The sequence below is a fragment of the Megalobrama amblycephala genome, linkage group LG16, assembly GCF_018812025.1.
Source record: "Megalobrama amblycephala isolate DHTTF-2021 linkage group LG16, ASM1881202v1, whole genome shotgun sequence".
Taxonomy (NCBI): domain Eukaryota; kingdom Metazoa; phylum Chordata; class Actinopteri; order Cypriniformes; family Xenocyprididae; genus Megalobrama; species Megalobrama amblycephala.
In genome coordinates, this window is record NC_063059.1 from 13,011,688 (window position 1) to 13,032,980 (window position 21,293).

The 21,293-nt window shown below is 37.2% G+C and overlaps 1 protein-coding gene across 4 annotated transcripts in view; it reads left to right on the forward strand.

The window, feature by feature from the left end:
• Positions 1–12,201, forward strand: part of si:ch211-137a8.2 (uncharacterized protein LOC777613 homolog) — a 30,632-nt gene extending 18,431 nt beyond the window's left edge. For 2 of the 4 annotated variants that reach the window (XM_048161712.1, XM_048161713.1), the window contains exons 6-13: positions 230–424; positions 1,868–2,075; positions 3,652–3,758; positions 4,248–4,299; positions 4,748–4,905; positions 9,247–9,429; positions 9,724–9,788; positions 11,142–12,201. In XM_048161712.1, coding sequence (XP_048017669.1) covers positions 230–424; positions 1,868–2,075; positions 3,652–3,758; positions 4,248–4,299; positions 4,748–4,905; positions 9,247–9,429; positions 9,724–9,788; positions 11,142–11,388 — 1,215 coding nt within the window. In that variant the 3' untranslated portion in view covers positions 11,389–12,201. The other 2 variants (XM_048161714.1, XM_048161715.1) reach the window with 2 other exon arrangements.
• Positions 12,202–21,293: the final 9,092 nt, after the last annotated feature.

A 21,293-nucleotide genomic window follows, 5' to 3' on the forward strand; every position in this document is an offset into this window, starting at 1 on the left:
GAAAATAACATTGCCATTATAAAAATTGATAAAAAACACCCTAAATGTGCTTAATTATTATTGAGATTTTTGCTATGATCCTAAACGGAGGCTTACTTTTACTTCAATTCAAAATGAAAATGATTTTTTTTATTATTTCTATTTTGGGGTTTATCTATAGAGCCAATATCAAGAATAGGTGTTGTATATGTATGATTATTAAATGTGTTTGTGTATATTTACCTCTCAGGGGTTTCAAGAGGCTGTTGGAGAGAGTGCAGGTAGACTGAACGATTTGCTCCAGCATGGAGAAGAGCTGATCCAAAGGAGCGAGCCGGCGGACGCCCAGGCCATCGAGAGCCAGCTGCAGGAACTCATGCTCCACTGTACTCACGTCTTTCAAGGCCTGGGCCGCCTGCACACGCGCCTGCTCAGCATGAGACTGGTATACATCCATGCATGTGCACAAATGAGATTATCTTAGTTCATTCCAGGTGTGAAGAAAGTTTAAAGTCTGAGAAGCTTCTCATAGCCTCTTCTGAACTTGTATCTAATTCAATTGCTCCATTATATTGGAATGAAATCAAGGTGTGTGTAATCATTTCAACTCATTTCCCACCCAGTATATTGGCCAACCAAGCAGCTGACTGATTATTTCTACAGTATCATGGTTGGTTTTAGCAAATATTCATGGTCAATCCTCCATAGATCAGTATTATTACACTCCATATGCAAAATTGACTATGAAACCCTGAAGAGTCCCTTCTCTCCCCTGATATTCCCCTGATAGCTTTTTTTTTATTTGATAATTTAATTTGTGCCATCTCAAGTTCACTGTTGCTCAGAGCAAGACTGTTGCATATTTTGGAAAATTATCCCAAGGGAAAGCTACTCAAGCATCCAACTTCATACGCTCTGGCAGAAGAGTCATGAATACACCCCCTGAATAGCCTGAATAGTTGTCTTGTAGCCAAGCAGCCACTGTACAATACATGTACTGTCCATTTGAACAAGTTCCTTGTATACGCCTTTGTCTCTTTAGGTCCAAGTGGATCACGTAAAGACACGCTAAAAATGTAGCGTTCTTATGTTCTTTATGCTGTTCTCAGATATAGGATGTTTATAGAGTCCCACACCAGACATCCCATAATGAATTGCCACAGCATATTTTCCATAGCTCAGAAAAAGCACACAATGTCTATAATGTTTAGCCATTTTTCCCCCTCACTCCGGTTCAATACGTTCTTAGAACTTTCAGAATGTTGTTGTCGCACTTAAAATTGAATGAATTGTATTGTGTAGATGTAATATGATTAAATGCAAAACTATTTAATATATAAATTTACACTTTTATTCAGCAAGGATGCATTACATTGATCAAAATGGCAGTAAATAATGTATAATGTTACAAAAGATTTCCATTTCAAATAAATGCTATTCTTCAGAACTTTCAATTCATTCAAAAAAAAAAAAAAAAAAAATGATCATGGTTTCCAGAAAAATATTAAGCAAGAACTTTTTTTTCAACATTGATAATGACAGTAAGGGTTTCTTAAGCAGCAAATCAGCATATTAGAATGATTTCTGAAGGATCATGTGACACTGAAGAGTGGAGTAATGGCTGATAAAAATTCAGCTTTGCCATCACAGGAATAAAATGTATTAAAATAGAAAACGGTTATTTTAAATTGTAGTAATATTTCATTTTTTTTTTGTAAATACTGTTTTACTATATTTTTGATCAAATAAATGCAGCCTTGGTGAGTATAAGAGGCTTCAAGATCATTAAAAAAACAAAACTTTTCTTCTTTATGAATGAATATCTTTTAAACTGGAATACAATTCTGAAAATGAACACGTTTTAAGATGTTTAATTGTGCTATTCCAGGTTTTTGAAGAGGACTGGGCTCTGTGTGCCCCTGATTCTGGCTGTCCCTCTGAGAGTATGCTGGAGGATGAGTGTTTTGTAGAGCGCACCATGGCGCCTCAGTCTCAGGCCTGCCTTCCTCAGTCCAGTCAAGATCACCTGGTTCTGGAGTGGGACCCTTCAGTGGACATTGGTGGTTCAATCTCCCGTGATGACACCAACTCTGCAGGTAGGGGTTGCCCCGTAATACAACACAATCTTCATATCCATTACCTGCAAATAGGGCCATGGCAATCTAGAGGTCTGCTACTTGACCCAAACCCAACGGCTCCCGAAAAACTCACAGGTTGAACTTTTTGGTAAAACCAAAAAAAAGCTCAGCGGTTACGTGCAGGACTCACAAAGACATTTTGGCTAATGATGGCAAGAAGACAGATAGGCTACTCTACTGCTGAGGCCACTGTGCCTTGATGAAACTGTGTTTGCTTACATGTTACTATAGTGACTTTTGCACGCAATCCTGAAATACAGGAAGTGATTTTGAGTTCGGGCTTCACATTTAACAGTACCGGTCGGGTCAAATGTTCACTGGCATGTGCAGACCTCTGTGGCGATCACAATACTTTACCTGGTTATTAATTAACATGCAAATAATTGTGATTTAATGATTAGCTCTCTGTTTTTGTTCGTCATTTACTGTGTAAGCTTGATACACATACCTTTTTAAACTTGAAGTCATACATTGATTATACTTGTATATTATACTATTATATTTATTAATATTTTGAATTGGCTTTTATTTCAATATTTTCAGTTTTCATTTTAATTTTAGCTTTAGTCATTTTGCTATGTTTTGTCCTTTTTACTAATCTATCTATCTATCTATCTATCTATCTATCTAATAAATAAATAAATATATATATATATATATATATATATATATATATATATATATATATTTTTTATATATATATATATATATATATATATACTATTATATATACTATATAGCTTTAGTTATTTAAGTTTTAGTTGTAGTAAATTAGTATATAAATAAAAAAATAAACAAAAATTAGAAGTGGTGCATTGGCAATTAACTAAAATAAAATGTTTTTCATATATTTATATTTATTTCAGTTATTTTAGTTACTGAAAACAATTTTTAATAGTTTGTTGTTATAACTGATGTACAGTATTGTTCTGTAAAAATATTGCATAGGGCAGTAGTTATGTTTAATATATAAACCTAAATTTTAGATATTTCTTTTGGTCCACATCCACATTGTTTAAAAAAAACAAAACGAAACAAAAAAACAGCCAGCCAAAATATTATTTTTGTAGTAATATTGATTATTTTTGTTGTTTTCTGTTGTGTATGTATTGTTGTCTATTGTTTCTCTTGTTGCTGAGGTTATAAATATTAGAACATTATGCAATAGTACTATATTTCTGTCCTAAATTCATCACTTTTTTTTCTGAATTTCACAGCATTTCTAAGTGAATGTTAAAATAAAGTGAAACTGGAGCACTTTGCGTTCATAGTGCACATTAACACCTTGTTTATATTTTCGGTGCATGTGGCGTAAACCACCGCAGGTGCTCCAGAGTCATTTATGCTTCACGTGTGAATTACAATCAGGCGGTTATGTAATAATCATGACCCCAAATGAGGACTGGAGGTTTTAATGCTTTCCATAGCCCTATTCTTTGTGAATGCTACACATTTCAATTAGTGTATCACTTTAAAACACAGACTTTCAACTTTGATCTATCATGAGCATTAACATTTACTTCCATCCTCTCAGGTATGTCTTGCACAGATGAACCAGCCAAATATCCTCTGAGGAGGAGAGTCTACATGAGTCCTGTGGACTCACATCCAGACAGTGCATCTGTCAGCGTCAAGCAGCCAGTAAGTCCATCTGACAGCTCCAACTTCTCTCTATACTTATTTACATTATACAATACATTTTAAGCATGGACTGCTGGTCCATGTGTATTTGCATACATTTTCCATCTAGCATCTGAATGTAATTGAAATGCAAATTGGGGGATTTCATGGTCTTTTTTGGCTTCCAACTGAAATGGTCACATGTGGTTTGTGTCTTTGTATGCATTTATAGACGTTAAGCACATGTGTGCTTGCACGTTGTAGCATGCAGGGGTATGTAACATGCAAATAGGCATTTACAGGTTTGAGTTAGCTGTTATGTTTTTACTTATCGAGCACAGCTGCCTTACACATTAAGCCACCCTATTATTAAAGTACATTACTTTCAAAAGAAATGCATCTTAATGTATAGAAGCCAACCTTGATGGTAAAAATGACTGTGAATAACAAGCATGTGTTTGTATATCTGTAATATAGGTGAATGCTGAATGTATTTGCTGTGTTTTTCAGGGCGTTGAGAAGAGCTTAGAGTGTACTGCCCCACCCCAGATGCCAGTGCCAGGTAAAGCCGTGGCTCCTGATTGGTCAGTGTATCTGGTGCCATCCACTGAAGGCAGTGTCCCTCTCACCGCATTAATCACTCGATAATCATGGAAGAGCTGCTCTCAATTTGGCTTGTTTTCTAATATCCTTGAAAAATAGCCAGTAGCCACCTAAAACCTCATTTATGAGGTTCATGATGGGCAAAGATCTCAACTTGTGAGCCTCTGTATTGTGATTTGGCCCATTGTATCATATTCAAAGCAGCAACTAGTTTTCAAATCTAATATTTGGTGTTTATATCCAGGGATTAGACTTAGTTTAGATTGTAAACTTAGATTAGTTTTTTATGGTAAATGTCTTATCTAATCCACAATCAACCTCTGGAATTCTTTTTATTTCCTAGGTCCTGATTTGTTTATGTTTTGCTTAATATCTGTTTTGCATGTGTCTGTTTTGTTTAAAAATAGTCATCAGAGCTGGCAAGCCTCAGTTTGCCAGACCATTTAAGACGTCCACACCTGAAACTAGGTCTCCTGAGCCTGTGACCTTTGACCGTATCAGCGCTTGGCTGGGCCAGACGCATCAACTTTGTTCTAAAGCCGTCCAGACGGAGCATGTTTCACAGGTACACTTTGTTGGGAATCTATTCATCAAAGAAACCTGAAAAAGTGTATCACGGTTTCCACAAAAATATTTTGTATATAAACTATTTGCAACATTGATATTAAAGAGTTAGTTCACCCAAAAATTATATTTCTGTCATTAAGTACTCACCCTCATGTCATTCCAAACCCGTAAGATCTGTGTTCCTCTCGGAATAAGATATTGTTTTATGAAATCTGAGGGTATCTGAACCACACATAGGCAGCAACGTCACTGCACCTTTTTGAGGTCCAGAAAGGTATTAAACACGTCGTTAAAATAGTCCATGTGACTACAGTAGTTCAACCTTAATGTTATGAAGTGACGAGAATACTTTTTGTGTGCAAAAACAAAACAAAATTAACGACTAACAATTTGAACCGTTGTCATACGCAGTTGACGTAGTGAATGCAGTTCAGCGCTTCCGTGTTTATATCCGAATGCCAGCTCAGTACACGTGAGCAGCACGACGCATGTGTGTGATGCTGATGCAGGAGCCGGCTAATGAGTCGCTGTTCTGGCGTAGAACACGGAAGCGCTGAACTGCATTCACTACGTCAACTGTGTATGACAACAGTTCAAATTGTTAAAGTCGTTAATTTTGTTTTGTTTTTGCGCACAAAAACTATTCTCGTCGCTTCATAACATTAAGGTTGAACCACTGTAGTCACATGGACTATTTTAACGACGTGTTTAAAGGTGCCCTAGAACCAGTTTTTACAAGATGTAATAAGTCTAAGGTGTCCCCTGAATGTGTCTGTGAAGTTTCAGCTCAAAATACCCCATAGATTTTTTTTTTTTTTTTTTTTAACTGCCTATTTTGGGGCATCATTAACTATGCACCGAGTCAGCGTGTGGCCCCTTTAAATCTTGCGCTCCCTGAATTGAATTATGAATTATACAGACTGCAAGTGTTTAAAAATGAAAATAGCGACGGCTCTCTTGTCTCTGTGAATACAGTAAGAAACGATGGTAACTTTAACCACATTTAACAGTACATTAGCAACATGCTAACGAAACATTTAGAAAGACAATTTACAAATATCACTAAAAATATCATGATATTATGGATCATGTCAGTTATTATTGCTCCATCTGCCATTTTTCGCTATTGTCCTTGCTTGCTTACCTAGTCTGATGATTCTGCTGTGCACATCCAGACATTAATACTGGCTGCCCTTGTGTAATGCCTTGAACATGGGCTGGCATATGCAAATATTGGGGACGTACATATTAATGATCCCGACTGTTACGTAACAGTCGGTGTTATGTTGAGATTCGCCTGTTCTTCGGAGGTCTTTTAAACAAATGAGATTTACATAAGAAGGAGGAAGCAATGGAGTTTGAAACTCAATGTATGTCTTTTCCATGTACGGAACTCTTGTTATTCAACTATGCCAAGGTAAATTCAATTTTTGATTCTAGGGCACCTTTAATACCTTTCTGGACCTCAAATGGGTGCAATGACATTGCTGCCTATGGGTGGTTCAGAAACCCTCAGATTTCATCAAAAATATCTTAATTTGTGTTCCGAGAGGAACCACGGTCTTATGGGTTTGGGACAACATGAGGTTGAGTACATAATGACAGAAATTTCATTTTTGGGTGAACCCTTTAAAAAGAAAATCAGCATATTAGAATGATTTCTGAAGGATCATGTGACACTGAAGGCTGGAATAATGACTTCTGGAAATTCACCTTTACCATCATATTTAATCAAATAAATGCAGCCGCCTTTCAAAAACATTAAAAAATCTTTTGAATGGTAGTGTATGTAAACGTTTAAGCTGCTCGGTGAGTAATTCTACTTATTACACTGTATGTCAAAAATGGTTTAATGGCTCTCGTAGATTGCTTTTGGCATTAGCTTGATGTCAATATTATTGAATTTTTTGATGCAAAGTAACTGTGTTGTTAATACCAGTGGTAACATCAGTATCACTTTTTTAGAGGCAATAAATAGCCAGCTGCTGCTGCTCATGTGTTTATAATGAATTACATCTCATAAAATCAGTCTTTGGCCTTTAAATATATATTTAGTTGTCATTTATACAGCCATTAATTATAAATAATTATATAAAATCATTGAACTTTTCATCAATAGGTAGTGCAGACTCACTTGGTGCTGTCAAGATGGGTGTTGGAATATGAATTTTACATGTCACCTTAGATGTAGCTATTGATGTTTAATAGGTACATGTTCCTATATGAATTATTATCCAGTGGGGTCCAGAAGTCTGAGTCTTCAATTAATAAAAAAAAAAAAAACTGGAAATAACTTAATGATATAATTTTTAATGGAGAAAAATAATAAAATAGATGGTATTAAAGGTGCCGTAGAGCGTCTTTTTAAAAGATGTAATATAAGTCTAAGGTGTCCCCTGAATGTGTCTGTGAAGTTTCAGCTCAAAATACAGCATAGTTTTTTTTTTTTTTTTTTTTAACTGCCTATTTTGGGGCATCATTATATATGCGCCAATTCAGGCTGTGTGTCCCCTTTAAATTCTCCTGCTCCCCGCCCCAAGAGCTCGTGCTTGCCTTAAACAGCATAAACAAAGTTCACACAGCTAATATAACCCTCAAAATGGATCTTTACAAAGTGTTCATCATGCAGCATGTCTAATCGCGTAAGTATGGTATTTATTTGGATGTTTACATTTGATTCTGAATGAGTTTGAGGCTATGCTCCGTGGCTAAAGCTAACATTACACACTGTTGGAGAGATTTATAAAGAATGAAGTTGTTCATGAATTATACAGACTAAAAGTATTTAAAAAATGTAAATAACGACAGTCTTGTCTCAGCGAATACAGTAAGAAACGATGGTAACTTTAACCACATTTAACAGTACATTAGCAACATGCTAACGAAACATTTAGAAAGACAATTTACAAATATCACTAAAAATATCATGTTATCATGGATCATGTCAGTTATTATTGCTCCATCTGCCATTTTTCGCTGTTGTCCTTGCTTGCTTACCTAGTCTGATGATTCAGCTGTGCACAGATCCAGACGTCCTGCCCTTGTCTAATGCCTTGAACATGGTCTGGCATATGCAAATATTGGGGACGTACATATTAATGATCCTGACGTTTACGTAACAGTCGGTGTTATGTTGAGATTCGCCTATTCTTCGGAGGTCTTTTAAACAAATGAGATTTATATAAGAAGGAGGAAACAACTGTGTTTGAGACTCACTGTATGTAATTTCCATGTACTGAACTCTTGTTATTCAACTATGCCAAGGTAAATTCAATTTTTAATTCTAGGGCACCTTTAAATCACAAAATTGCACTAGTGGACTTGTGAAACCCCACTGTATGTTCATCTACACTGCATGGTTCAGTATTCATAACTTAATGATTTTGTTCTGGATTTGATTTCTGCTTCATCAGTTTACATATTTATTACTGCAGTCATAAATGTAGAATGGATGCTCTGTGCAATTGCACATGGATTCATTTTGCCATATCTCATTAAGACAAGACACAGCGGTCACAGGCTGTGCGCATTATACCGGTTTCGACACTGTTATGGTCATCATGCTGCTTTTCCACCTCCATTAAGAGATGTCACATTGACTTGCTGAAGACTTGTTTACTGCCTCAATCTCTATTCTTAAATCATTAATGTATATCAGTGTTTCTGTGGGGAAAAAGCCTATTTTAGGGGCATCATAAAAAGAAATGTTTATATGAGCCACATTAATTCAGCCGTGCTTCTAATTAATCCATCTCAAATGAATCTGAACTATCTTGACTTAAAAAGCTCAACTCTTCCTTTAGAGAGGGGAGGGGGGACGTTGTTTTCTGGGAAAGAGAATCCTCTGCACTGATGCAGAGGCCGATTTGCCTGCCGAAGCCTTGGAAAAACCTCGATGAGAGAGCGAGACCATTTCCATTTCAAAGAGCCTCTTGTAATTTCTCAGCGCTCATGGCTAATTGGCAGCTTTACAGGGAAGGGAAAAAGACCCGCCGCTCTAACAGGCTCTTTAATGGCTGCTGTAATTGTGGGCACAAACATAGTGGGGAACTGGCACTGCCAAAGGCCCAAGAGCGCCTGTGTAATGTGTCACACGAAAAGGTGGACGAGGCAGCGTATCTGTTGGTCCCATTTAAAGGACTCAAAGAATGAGAGCAAATGAGAAAAACAAGAGAGCACAAAAAGACAGAGCCGCCTTGAACCTTATTAGTTAATGGAGCCCGTCTCTTTCGATTTACAAGCGCCTTTTGTAGCATGGCGAAGCTGTCACATGTAGTGAGAATGTGCTGTCCGCTCTTTGGCAATCAAAAGTGTTTGTTGCTTCTGTGAATCTTTATAGCCTCGCTCCAGTTTTTCATCTCTGCTGTCCGGAAAGGAGGAGGAGGGAGTGGAGTATCAGGAGAACGTGCTCCCCCAGAGACGCCCCCACCTACAGCAAACTTGGCACACGTGCTGCAACCCCCGCCCGTCCCCGTCATGTGACCTCCAGCATCACTATCGCCAACGTCACGAAGACCCACAGGTATATCTCACTCGTGCAGACACGTACACCCTCACACAGTAGCTTTATGTGTTACAAACCTATGTAGCTGCTTTTGTGGTCACCTGGGGTTTGTGAATTAAAGCCAGGCCTGTTAATGTGTTGCGAATGTGGCGCCTTGCATGATTTTTATGATGTGATTTACACCTCTCGACACACCCCACTCATAATTGCACTTGTAATGTGTGCCAGTGCCAAAGAGCTGGTAAACAATAGAGTCCCTGCAGGGCTTTGTTAATCTCAAGCTATTATCGTCTTGTCCTTCTATGTCACTAGAGGCAGCAGGAGAGACTTTCTTTCCCTGACTCATCGCAGGACAACACCTGTACAAAGTTGAGTCGGTGAGAAACTGTTTGATTTGTTTTGGTTTGCATTGATTATGTATTTTGTTGTAATAAACGGCACCTTGTTTTTTTACGTTGTGAACAGCTGGAAAAATAGGCATTAGAAATACACTAGCATTTGAAAAAGTATATTCAACAAGGATGCGTTATATTATTCAAAAGCAACAGTAAAAACATTTATAATGTTACAAATTATTTATATTTTAAATAAATGTGGTTCTTTTGAACGTTTCTACTCGAATCATGAAAACAATGCATCACTGTTTCCACACAAAAATATTAAGCAGCACAATGTTTTCAACATCGATAATAATACAAGTTTCTTGAGTACCAAATCAGCATATTAGAATGATTTCTGAAGGATCATGTGACTGGAGTAATGATGCTAAAAATTCAGCTTTGCCATCACATGATGTATAAATTATGCTTTTACATGGTTGTTTTACTGTATTTTTGATTAAATAAATGCAGCCTTTGAGAGCATAAGAGATTCTTTCAAAAACATTGAAAAACCCCAAACTTTTGAATAAATGTGTCTGTGCTGTAACTTGTAGTACTGCAAATACTAAGTATGTAAATCTAAAGGGATACTTAACTCAAAAATGAAAATTGTCATAATTTACTCACTCGTGTCATTCCAAACCTGGATTTCATTTCTTCTGCATAAAGATAATGTGGGGAAAAGGTCATATAATGAAAGTCAGTGAAGTCCAGTGTTGTTTTGTACAACATATTTAAAGATTCTTACTTACCCTTGAGCCAGTGATTTGGGCAGTGTCCAAAAAAGGCACGTTTAAGGTCTATTGGACTGCAAAAATGCAATAAGAATCATTTGACAAAGTGAAGTCATATGCTTCCCTGACCAGTGAGGCCAATTTTGTCAGAGAAATCAATTTAAATTGACTTAAACATGAAGCAAGGACACAGATATTAGTTTCAACTGTTTAAATCTTGGTTAAAGTCATTTTTACATCAACAATTCTAAAACGCTGCAATGATTCAAGGCTGTCCTTAAAGAAACTTTACCGTGAACAGTAATTCACACTTATTAAAGCAATTTTACCTCACCAATGCATAACTTAAATTAAGCTTAAATTTAAATTGAATTTATGCTCATGATGGGTCATTATCATTATCTCTAATTAAACACACCTGAACCAACTAATCAAAGTCTTCTGGATTGCTCTTTCAGGCACAAGTGTTGGGAGCTAAACTCTCAGGAAACTGGCCCTCTATGAGCAGCATTAGGCACCGCTGATTTATACCAACTATCACTATAGCAGAGACCTGCTGACAGTCTGGTAATCCTGAAAAATTGCTTTTTATAATGATGTATTTCTCTGTTTCCAGTGACCTGATTAGACAGAAGGCCTCTACTAGCAGCCTATGGCACAGAGGCACCTGGCTGTTGGGGCCCCTGAGGTTTTTTGACATGCGGAAGGCCTCAGCACCAATGCTTGCCATCCTTTTTGCCCTCCTGCTTGCTGTGGTGATCTGGCCCCTCATCTCAGTCCACGATACCTCATGTCATCGGTCCAATACCCTGACCCGCTCATTTCACCTGGCCCTACATTACAAAGGACCCCCTCCCACCTGAGGACACAAGCTGTGATTATTACAGTAAAGAGCTTAATAAGCACATATGGGAGAGAAATTTAATTTTTTCTTTCTTCCCAGAATTTCTATGAAAGCATGCGTCACCTGAAAATGGAATGGGTCTCAAAGTTTTGCTGTATTAAGTGTCGCAAGAGTATCTTTAGGAACTGTCCACATGCTTTAAATATGGTTGGACTCAAGGCCATCAAGGCCTGTGAGTGCAAACCCATGTAACAAGGGCACTTAATTCTGCTCTGACACTCATTTTCTCACAATGTCAAAGTGAATAGTATAAAATTGGAATGATCTGACAGCTCTGGAAGCATCACTGTTGATAACAACCTTGTTTACTTGATTTTTTTTTTTTTTTTTTTTTTTTTTTTTTGACTGACCGATTAAGCATTTGTGGACCAACCAATTATTTATAGGTTTATTAGAGGCAAATTTAAAAAAAATAATAATTTAAAAAGCAGATTATGACTGAAAAGTGTGTAAGTGTGTGTGTGTGCGCGCTAACATTTACTTCAAGAATTGTTTAAAAAATATTGCTGAAAATGTTGTAGTTGAAGACAGTTTTGTACAGCGAGAGAACATTTCATACTGAGTCACAATATTTGATCAAGAACCACTATATTGTATGCTGTTATCACTGTAACATTTTTAAAATGGGCATTCTGTACTGTATTTAATACATTGCATCAGTCCAATGAAGAAGACGCAACCAAGCTTTAAAGCAAATCCTTGTGCACATCAAGGATCGGTTTTGCACTGTTATTCATTTTTTATGACTTCTAAAATAAAAGATGAGCGAAAACAAGTGGTTGGCTGTGGATGGTGACATTGGAATGAGTGTGGAGTGATACGCCGTGTGATTCTCATTGGGGGAAGCAGTCAGTGCCTTTCTCTGTGTATCTGGCTTGGTGGACTTGCTGAAAGAAGGTTTTGTGCTGCTGCCAGAGAAGAACACTCAAAAAGATTATGAAAGAATGTTTCAAATTCAATTAGCACACAAATGATCTTAGCTGGAAACTTCTGCAGATGGCCTTTCAACCTCATATCTATCCATTCAGAGCTCTTGGGAGTTCTGTAGTCAACACTGCAGAAAATGAAGTGTTCTGTGCATGGGTAAGCAAGCCCGTCTTTTGTTTGATGATGAGTTTATTTACTTGGCAAGAGCAATGCAGAGTCACAAATTGAACCATATACCTCTGCAAGCCTAGAGCCCATAAACCCCAAGCAAATAAATTCTAGTATCCACCTGAGGAGGACATGAACAAACAGGGAGGATTTCTCTGGCAATAAAACCTTTAGAGGAAATGGCCTTTTCTGAACTCTCCCAAAGCATGAAAGGTAAGTGCTGCTGTTACAATATTGGTAATTGCTGATATAAAGAGCATTTGGATTGGGTGGAAAAGGGATCATGTGGTAATAGTTCATATGAAAGTTGGCAGAGGAGATGGCTTTTTAATAAAACATGCATATGAATTTATCTGGGCTGCAACTTGCAAGATCCTGAACCAAATGTGACTTTTGATTTTTTAATGAATGTAAATGCGTTTTAATTTTGGCTCCTAACTCACTCTTGTGGTTGGTATCCTCTATATGTGGCATTTACAAGTTGACAGGGCAGATGTGTATCAGAAAATTCAAAAAATGTGAGTTGGGACAACCTGACTCTGATTAGCCAGCATCCCTAACTGAGTTTTGCGATGGTTACTCTGAATTAATATGATGCCACTGACCACAACATTCCTTTCCTATGTCAGGAGAATTGCACGCTTGAAAACAGACAGAGCATTTTGCTTGTGCACCATTCAGCTGAAATGTGGTCGAACTAATCCTGAAGGCCCAGCAGTTTGCATCCCTGTGTATTTCAGAATGTTAGTAAAACCATTAACGATTATAATGCTGTAAACACCCTAAGTGAATTACGTTTTTGGTTCCACTGAAATGTCTAGTTTAATGCACTAATAAGCCACACAGATGTTTTCTGTATAATTATTTGTTCATTGCATGACTCATTATGCCTGATATGATATTTAGATATTAGAACTATGCAGTGTTGGGGTAACACATTACAAGTAACTTGAGGTATGTAATCGGATTACTTTTTCAAGTAACTTGGAAAGTAACGCATTACTTTTTCAATTTACAACAAAATATCTAAGTTACTTTTTCAAATACTTTTTCTGTGTGTGAACATGATTATTGAAATTCTAGACTATGTGAACATGCATTTATTCATCTCACTTGCACGAAAACTTTCAGTATTCCTCAAAATGAATAAAAACGGTAAAATGCAATCTCAGAATTTTATGCAAACCTGTAATAATTAACTTTATTAAATTACACAAATATACTTTATGTATTTAATCTCACTTTATTAACCAATGCCTTTGCTGCTGACTTCAATGATCTAATTCAACCATACTAATAAGCAAAAATTAGAAGATTAGAAATTAGAAAAAAATGACTTAAGATTAGATTTAGAAATAAGAGTGTTGAACTTCCTTTTCCTGTATCCTATTCTTCATGCCAGCACATCTGAAAGGTTTGTTTGAGTTACGCCCTCTACTGTACAGGCGTAAATATGTATTTCCTTCAGCCAGAGACTTATTCATGTCACTTTTGGTGTGAAAGGGCCTTCACATTTGCCAAAAATATAACTTTTTTGTTGTTATTAACAAGCAAGCCCAGAAAAAGTAACGCAAAAGTAATGTAACGCATTACTTTCCATAAAAAGTAACTAAGTAATGCAATTAGTTACTTTTTAGGGAGTAATGCAATATTGTAATGCATTACTTTTAAAAGTAACTTTCCCCAACACTGGAATGTCTCACACATTTCATGCTCTGCTTCAGTGGTCTTCACTATTTTTTTCATGAGAACCACACTGATAGGACAAAGTCAATAGGAGAGCTACTTTTACCGCAAAGTATCAAAAGTTACATCCACTACATGGAAACAATACTATACTAATTTATAGTAAACTATAGTGTTTTTGAACCATACTATAGTAAATTGTAGTACACTGTGTAGTATTTACAACACTTTGTTAATGAATGCTACTGCATACTGTAGTAACTATTGTGAACTGATAAACTGTAATAAATACTGTAGTATACTTTAGTTTTTACAACAGTAAACTGTAGAGTATTGTGGTATAATATACCCTATAGCTGTAGAAAACTATTGGGTAAAGTAATTTGTTTATATTACTATATAGTATAGTATATTATAACTATATAATTACCACAACAAATTAATTCAAGTACTTTAAATACTATAGTATGGTTTGAAAAACACTATAGTATTTACTGTAAATTACAGTATTTTTGCATGTGTTTGCAAATCTGCTTATCAATCTGTCATCCCTGAACATACAATATGCAATGAAATACATAAGATGGGAAAAAAACAGTTCTTTATCATTTACCAGTCAAATTTGTAATTGAGACAAGATGATTTCCTTAAATGACAAAAAAAAAAAAAAAAAAGCAGGATTACCTTTTGCTGGGATAAGCGAAAGATTTGTAGCTTGTTGCAATCCTTGTGAGGCAAGCATGTTCATTGGTGAGGCGGTTTCTCGGTTTCCTCTTTATAGTGTTCATGGTTGATATTTTTTCGGATTTTCTAGACTATTTTAAGTCATAAAGTGAGCAAAATATATTAAAATGTAGCGCATGGATTCGGTAGGTATGTATTCGTGGGCAGCAGGTCTCTCTGAGGATGTGTGGAGCTCTCCCTAGCTCTACAGCGCCCCACAAATTTCCAATGTAAATCTTTGGTGAAAAATGGAACTGCAGCGTGGTCTCATAGAAAGCCATTGGGGCAGATTTCTGGCTGCCCCACTCATTTTCACATTAGGTCATATCACAGTATTATTTACTGCCATGCAAGCCTCAAATGAAATCTTGGCGAGCCACGCAATGAGTAACACTGCTCTGTTTGATGGACAGCACTTTCAATCCCACCTTGCACCAAAGCCTCTTCGATCAATACTAAAAGAAGCATTTCACAATGATTATCTGTTGTTTTCAAATACCATTTCGGTGTCCTGCCAACACAAGCTGGCAAAGGTACTCAAGTAACTTAATGAGACAGCATGGCGCTAATCGACAGGATAGGGCACCATTGGTTGGGACCTCGGCCCCCCCTTCCACACAGCAGGGCTCGGTCACCAGTGATTGAGATTGACAGGCTGTGCGCTAATAAAGAGATTACATGGAAATCCCTCTGAAGCCAACACTTCAGGACAGCGCTCGTTTGGATATCTAGAACAGCTGCACCTCAAAGGTCGTCCATGCGTGAAGTTAACATTGCGTTTAGGCCGTAAGGGACACATTAACCAATCAGCACTATACTATAAAAGGTCACTGAATAGTGCAGCTTGTCTGAGCTGTCCACTGGGGCAATGGGATGAAAGATCTAAACTTGCTTAATCGACAAATTAATAGCTGTCAGGCACAAACAATTCTTGTGAAGTTTGCATTGCACCTTACTCTCAAATAATTGCAATTTAAAGGGATAGTTCATGCAAAAATGTAAATTCATTCATTTGCTCACCCTCATGTTGTTCCAAACGTGTATGAACTACTTTGTTCTGTGGAACAAAAAAGATATATAGTCAGTGGGGTCTAAATCAACATTTTTTTTCAACATTTGTGTTATAGAAAGAAAAAATATACAGGTCTGGAACGATGCTACACTGTAAAGAGATTGCTGTAAATTTTACAGTAACTTACTGGCAGCTGGATGCCAGTAATTTACTGTAAAATGTTTTTACAGTATTTTCACTCACAGTATATTGTACGCTTTTACTGTACTTGCATTTACAGTATTATTACCATTTTGTCATTTACAGTATAGTAGTGTTGAGTTTATTTTCATTTATTTAAAAAAAAAAAAAAATTAGGGCCAAATTAAATTGAGTTTGACCAACTCAATTACATTTAGATTGAGGCCAATTAATTTGAGTTGGTCCAACTCAATTTAATTTAGTTGGACTAACTTAATTTAATTTAGTCTTGGGCAAAGGCTTATAGGTGGGTTAATTTGAGTTGGTCCAACTCAATTAAATTTGCCCAAAACTCAATTTATTTGAGTTGGACCAACTCAATTTCTCAATTTAATCCTCCCATAAGCCTTTGCTGTTTACAGTAACATACTGTATACACATTTTACAGTATCTTACTGTACATATTACAGAAATCGGTTACAGTGTAGGATGAGCAAATAGAATTTTCCTTTTTTGGATGATCTATCTGTTTAAAGTTGCATTGAAATGGAAGTAGCATCCAAAATCACATACCCTTTTGAATAGGTATTTGAATAAGTAATTACTTCACAACCACTAAAAAATATGTTCTATGAATGTGTGAATATAATCTGGACGTAGGCTACTACATTCGCCATGTTGCCCTTATCACGTGACCTACTATCGTCAGTTACGTCGCTTCACTACTATTCATAAATCCTCTCCTGTGGCCTCATAGGATAGTTAAGTGTTCATTGTATGTACACTACAGAATCTTGCCTGAAGAAGTAGGTCATCTGGGTACTTTTAGACTACTGTTTTATGAGTACTGTGAAGTTTGCAATATTGGGCACAGCCAGGGTTTTATGTAACAGTTGATTGGATGTTGAGGCCAAGCTAACAAAAATGTTCTAAAAACGTAATGCTAATCTTAAGTTATGAATGTTCTCTGAGCGTTCAAATGTCCAGTTTTAAATGTTTTAAAAATGTTTTTTTCTTGGTTATGCGAAGGTTAAGGGAACATTTTTTTTTATCATTTTGCAAACAGTATCGAAATGTTACTTTTTAATATTCTCTGAACATTATGAAACAAGTAGTAACATTTTAAAAACACTGGATGAACTTCTGACTAAAATGTTTCAGGAAAAAAATGTTCAATGAATGATGTATGAATAATGTTTTGTGTAATGTTTTGAGATTGAGAGCATTATTAAAGACCAGATAATTTAGAACACACATTCTATTAATGTTACTGGAAGAATTGTTGTTCATGACTTAAAGAGAACCTTGTCAGAAGGTTTTCTAATAGCTGGGAATGAGGGCGTTGGAAGCAGATGAACACAAGCTTGCAGGAGTGGGTTTAAGTTAAATAAATTATTGGAGAAGTCCTGCCACCAAAGAGAGGTTTCACTGAAAAATCCAGTTACAGACATTTTGATTAAACATCATGAGGTGAAAATGTTTTTAAAAATGAAACATGCACGGATGAATTGTTCACAATAAGACACAGACGGTGAATTTCTCCTTCCACTTTCAGTCTTTCAGTGCTATGATATTGCTTCATCATTATCCGAACAGCAGCAGCCCTAGCAAGGCCAGGTCTTGTTTTGGATCAGATCAGGCCTGATGTAATCTCCCCTTACAGGAGCTGATTGATGTTTCGGGCCGGTGAGGAAATAAATAGGGAGGTGGACAGCCAAAAAATGCTCATTCCTCCAAAGTTCTCCTAGGTACAGGTTGCAGATGAGTGAAGTATGCCAGAGCAATCTATTTCACATGGCACAGCTGAAACCTAATTACACAGATTAATGTCCCATGGAAGGTGCCATTACCTAAATAGCCTCCTAAAAAAGGAGGAGACTTCACTTCAGCCCAAATATGCGGTTTAAATGCTAATGGATCCTTCAAATCTAGATTTGAATAGGCTATGTACGTCCTGACTTTCTCCAATCTGCTGCTGCATGGAGTAAGATTTTGTGCAGCCCTTAATTCCCCCTCTGCAGGCACTACACTTGACAATGACAGTAAGCCTGGATAAGTCCCCACCCCGCCTTCTCCGACGTGAAATATTTAACGAGGGCCGCCAGTAGCAAAGCAAAAGGCTAAACTTATCACTTAATACTGATTTCGTTCCCTCGCACATTTCACCTGTTTAGTGCGCAAACGCTGGAATGATTAAACGGCTTTTAATTCCCCAGGTAACCGTTAGGGACCTAGCGTTGCGGGCCCGACAAATGTCGATCCGCTCATTTCTTATTCCTTGTGTTTACAGCTGCGTGCGGAAGCACGTGCTGGTCATCCCACCACGACACCGTCTTCTTAAAATAAGACCTCGGTTGAGGGAGATGAGAGAGCAGGAAATGAAGTTGACAGTCAGAGCCGTGAGCTTGACGCGGCCTTCGGTTGAATCTGTCAGAGCAAAGCACCCCACCCCCAGCTTCACCCCTCTGCTCACACACAAGCACACGCTGTTGCGAGGCATTAGTGTGGCAGATATACACACACACTTGCTCCTTCCACCCCACCTGAAGCCTGTTTCACAACAGCGGTGCAACATCTTCCCATCTCCACGCTCGAGCCCACATGACATCAGATGTGCATTTACAGGCTTAGTGGCAGACTGTCGAGAGAAGAAGCTTGTGCATGACGCATCTGTTTCCACAGTTATGACTGAAACATGCCATAACTGTGGGACTAACTTTCTTTAGGAATTCCTGTTGTTTTTTGCTAACAATCTGTCATCTCTGATCACAACCAAAAGTTGACCTTCTGATTCTTATTGCTGTGTTCCTGACATTAAGCTACTGGTAAGAAATAACTCAAATTAATTCACTCATTAATTTATTTGTCACTTTTCATACACAGCTGTCAAGGCATTGCATTTTGTTAACTATTTATTTATTTGTCACATTTTATACACAGTTACTTTACATTACTTTGCCTTAAAGGTGATAGAGAGGATTTTTTCGTCGACTGAGAATCCAAAGAGTTTTTGAAATGAGCGCATGCGTAAGAACAGCCCCCCTCCTTCACAGCTCATTTCAAAGGAACGCCTCCCAAAACTCGTGCACGAGTATAGACCAATTTGGTGTTTGCAAACAGCGATGACGTTTTTTGTGGGCGGAGCCTAGCTGGTTGCAGAAAATGACAGTTGAGCAGTAGAAGTCTATGGAAGCCACGAAATAAAAGAATAAAAAAAGTTAATTTTGAGTTTATATCTCACAATTCTGACTTTTATTTCTCGCAAATCTGAGTTTACATCTCACATTTCTTACAAAGAAAAACAGAATTGTGAGATATACTCGTTATTCTGTCTTTTCTGAATTGCAATTTATCCCGCAATTCTGACTTTTTCCCCCTCAGAATTGTGAAATAAACTCACAATTGCGAGTTATAAAGTCTGAACTGGGAGTAATAAACACGCAAATGCAAGAAAAAAAAAGTCAGAATTGTGAAATAAAAATTATTATGTTTAAAAGTTATCTATGTAAAATATTGTAGGTTTAAATTATTTTAATTATAATTATTTCATGCTGTAACTGCTATGTATGTATGTCCTCTGAACTACATATGTGAATATTATGTAGACTTACTGTTTACATCAAATTCCTGCTTTAATAGTAGACTAATCCTTGCAGGTGTCATCAGTCCAGTCTGTGAAACGTCTCTGTTTATCTTCAAAGGACGTTTTCAAGGATGGTTTTCTTTAAAAATGAAGACTATATTTTTTGCATTCTGATTCCAACATCCAGAGGCACAACAAAACATTTTTCTCTTATTCTGTGGATTTTGCACATTTTCCTTCAATTGCTACCGCTATTTTTCTGCAACCAGTATGCGCGCGCAGCTGCAAGTGACGTCATTGTGACGTCTGCTCCAAAGTGGTCTATTGGAACACGAGTATTTACCACCGGCATTCGCTGTGTCGTGTTAGTGGATTCATTATGTCGGACTCACCGCATGTAACTCATAATCTGCAGTTGTTACTCCTGTCTCCTGACAAAAACATTGCATGCAGCGCCTGTGGAGTGTGGAAAGTTACTGGAGCGCGCAGCCACGCACGTCTCTCACAAGGAACGTCGCGGCAGTGATTGACAAGCCAGAGGGCCAATCGTTTACGCGATTGGCTGATGTTTTTAAGGCCCTACCTCGTGCACAGATGATGTAAATTAATATTATTCCTTTCAGTGCACCTAATAAATAGTCTTTTATCAGTTAGTAAAGACAGTTTCAAGTAATATTGCAAAAATGTATAAAACAAAACATCCTCTTTAGCACCTTTAAAGGGATAATTCACCCAAAAATTAAAATTAGCCTATCCCATGATTTACTCACCCTCAGGCCATCCTAGGTGTATATGACCATCTTCTTTCAGACGAACACATTCAGAGATATTTAAAAATATCCTGGCTCTTCCAAGCTTTATAATGGTAGTGAATGGGGTGTGTGATTTTGAAGCCCAAAAAATGCATCCATCCATCATAAATATAATCCATAAGGCTTCAGGGGGTTAAAGGATTAGTCCACTTTCAAATAAAATTTTCCTGATAATTTACTCACCCCCATGTCAAGATGTTCATGTCTTTCTTTCATCAGTTGAAAAGAAATAAAGGTTTTTGATGAAAACATTCCAGGATTTTTCTCCTTATAGTGGACTTCAATGGACTCCACTGTTTAAGGTCAAAATTACATTTTCAGTGCAGCTTCACGTGCTTCCGCTTTCCGTATTCTTCAAAAAGCTTATGCTGCATGTCCTACGCCTTCCCTATTAACTTACAGAATGAACGCGGCGCCAGTTTCATTTTTTTCTGTAAGTAGAATAGTGAAGGCGTAGGACATACAGCGTAAGCTTTTTGAAGAATACGGAAAGCGGAAGAACGTGCAAGCCGGTCATCTGTTTATATAAAGCATATACAGTTGTATTTTTTACGAAAATTACCAATCATTTCACTAGATAAGACCCTTATTCCTCGTCTGGTATTGTTTAAAGCCCTTTGAAGCTGCACTGAAACTGTAATTTTGACCTTCAACCGTTTGGAGGCCACTTGAAGTCCACTATAAGGAGAATAATCTTGGAATGTTTTCATCAAAAACCTTCATTTCTTTTCGACTGAAGAAAGAAAGACATGAACATCTTGGATGACATGGGG